General features: G+C 45.6%; 1 protein-coding gene across 1 annotated transcript in view; it reads right to left on the bottom strand.

Annotated features, from left to right (window-relative positions):
* Positions 1 to 251: 251 nt before the first annotated feature.
* Positions 252 to 1,365, bottom strand: part of GPC4 (glypican 4) — a 39,896-nt gene continuing 38,782 nt past the window's right edge. The window contains exon 8 of the mRNA XM_009881721.1: positions 252 to 1,082. Coding sequence (XP_009880023.1) covers positions 871 to 1,082 — 212 coding nt within the window. The 3' untranslated portion in view covers positions 252 to 870. The remainder of the gene's footprint in view (positions 1,083 to 1,365) is intronic.

The raw sequence follows: 1,365 nt of genomic DNA, 5'->3' as shown, positions 1-1,365 counted from the left end.
TTAATGCCTTATTCCCACGGGGGACGCACGTCGGGAACTGACCTAGGGGAGTTACAGCTAATTGCAAAGATCCCGGGGAACAAATGACAACTCTCCTTAGCGTCTGCAGAGATGGAATTCTCTGTAGTCTCTTCCAATTTAACCAAATCTCCTGTTAAAAATTAAAAAAAAATAATAAAAAAAAAAAATACAAGCTGCTCCCGGCATTAACGCCCTGTGCAAACGGGGCGCTTGGCACACTGACCCGCTCTGCCTTCACCTTCCCTTTTACCGCGTAATAAAGACAAATTACCTCCACTTCTTTCCAGATAAGGCAACTAACATAATGTGGATAAATGGGAAGTTAACTACATGAAACATGTTTTCTGCTTGTTGGGCAATTATTTTTTTTTTTTCTCCCCGTAAGATAACGTGATAAATAAAACCTGCTGCTGTACAGATATTTCTCATTTCAGAAACACATACTTGTTACAGGCCAAGAGAAGAAGGTGGGTGGTTTTTTTTTTTGTTTTCGTAAGAAATATGGTAAAATAAAATAAAAAAAAAAAAAAAAGAAAAGTGATAAAGACACAAATGCAGAGCTAACTACAGGCTTGTATATACATTTTTGTTATCCACTCTAACATGGACTCTTGGTGAACGGGACAGACTGGTGGTCCCCGTTCCTGTTATTCCCAGAATAGCAAGGGACAAAAAGAATAATAATCAGTATCTTAAAACCAGTGGCAACATAGTAAAAACTGTACACTGTTGTCCATTAACTTAAAAAGCAAAGTCCCTAGATGGTATAAAAGTGAAAGCAGGCGCCTTCTAACTTTGATAATAAAAGTCTTTTTTTGTTGGTTCCCCCCCCACCCCTACGCTGCACAATTATCTCCATTGTCTTTGCATGGCCAAGAAGAAAATGCTAAGGAGCAAGGCTGCGTGTGATAAACCGCTCCTGGCGGCGGCAGCAGAAGTGTTCGCGTTCTTATCGCTCTTGTTGGAGTTCCCAGTGACTTCGGTGGCATTGAACTCGAACTCCGGGGAGCACTGCTGGAGCTCGCAGCCGCTGCCGCTCTCCTCCCCGCTGCTCTCCTCACCTGCGGGAGACAAACACACGCTTGTCCTCCTCTGCTGCCCGCAGCGCCGGCTTCGCTTGCAGAAAGCAGTGGGGAAGGCAAAAAAAAGCAAGCGCGTAGATATTTTGACATTTGTAAGACATAACTGGGGGTCATGAAAATGTGGGTGGATGAAAAGCTTGACATGAGCCGGCAATGTGCGATCACAGCCCAGAAAGCCCCCACACCCCGGGCTGCATCCCCAGCAGCGTGGCCAGCAGGGCGAGGGGGGATTGTGCCCCTCTGCTGCGCTCTGCTCTGGGGA

This window comes from Charadrius vociferus, unplaced genomic scaffold (genome assembly GCF_000708025.1).
Source record: "Charadrius vociferus isolate BGI_N301 unplaced genomic scaffold, ASM70802v2 scaffold472, whole genome shotgun sequence".
Classification (NCBI taxonomy): Eukaryota; Metazoa; Chordata; class Aves; order Charadriiformes; family Charadriidae; genus Charadrius; species Charadrius vociferus.
The sequence above is the reverse complement of the archived record's forward strand: the minus strand, read 5'-3'. Positions and strand labels throughout refer to the sequence as shown.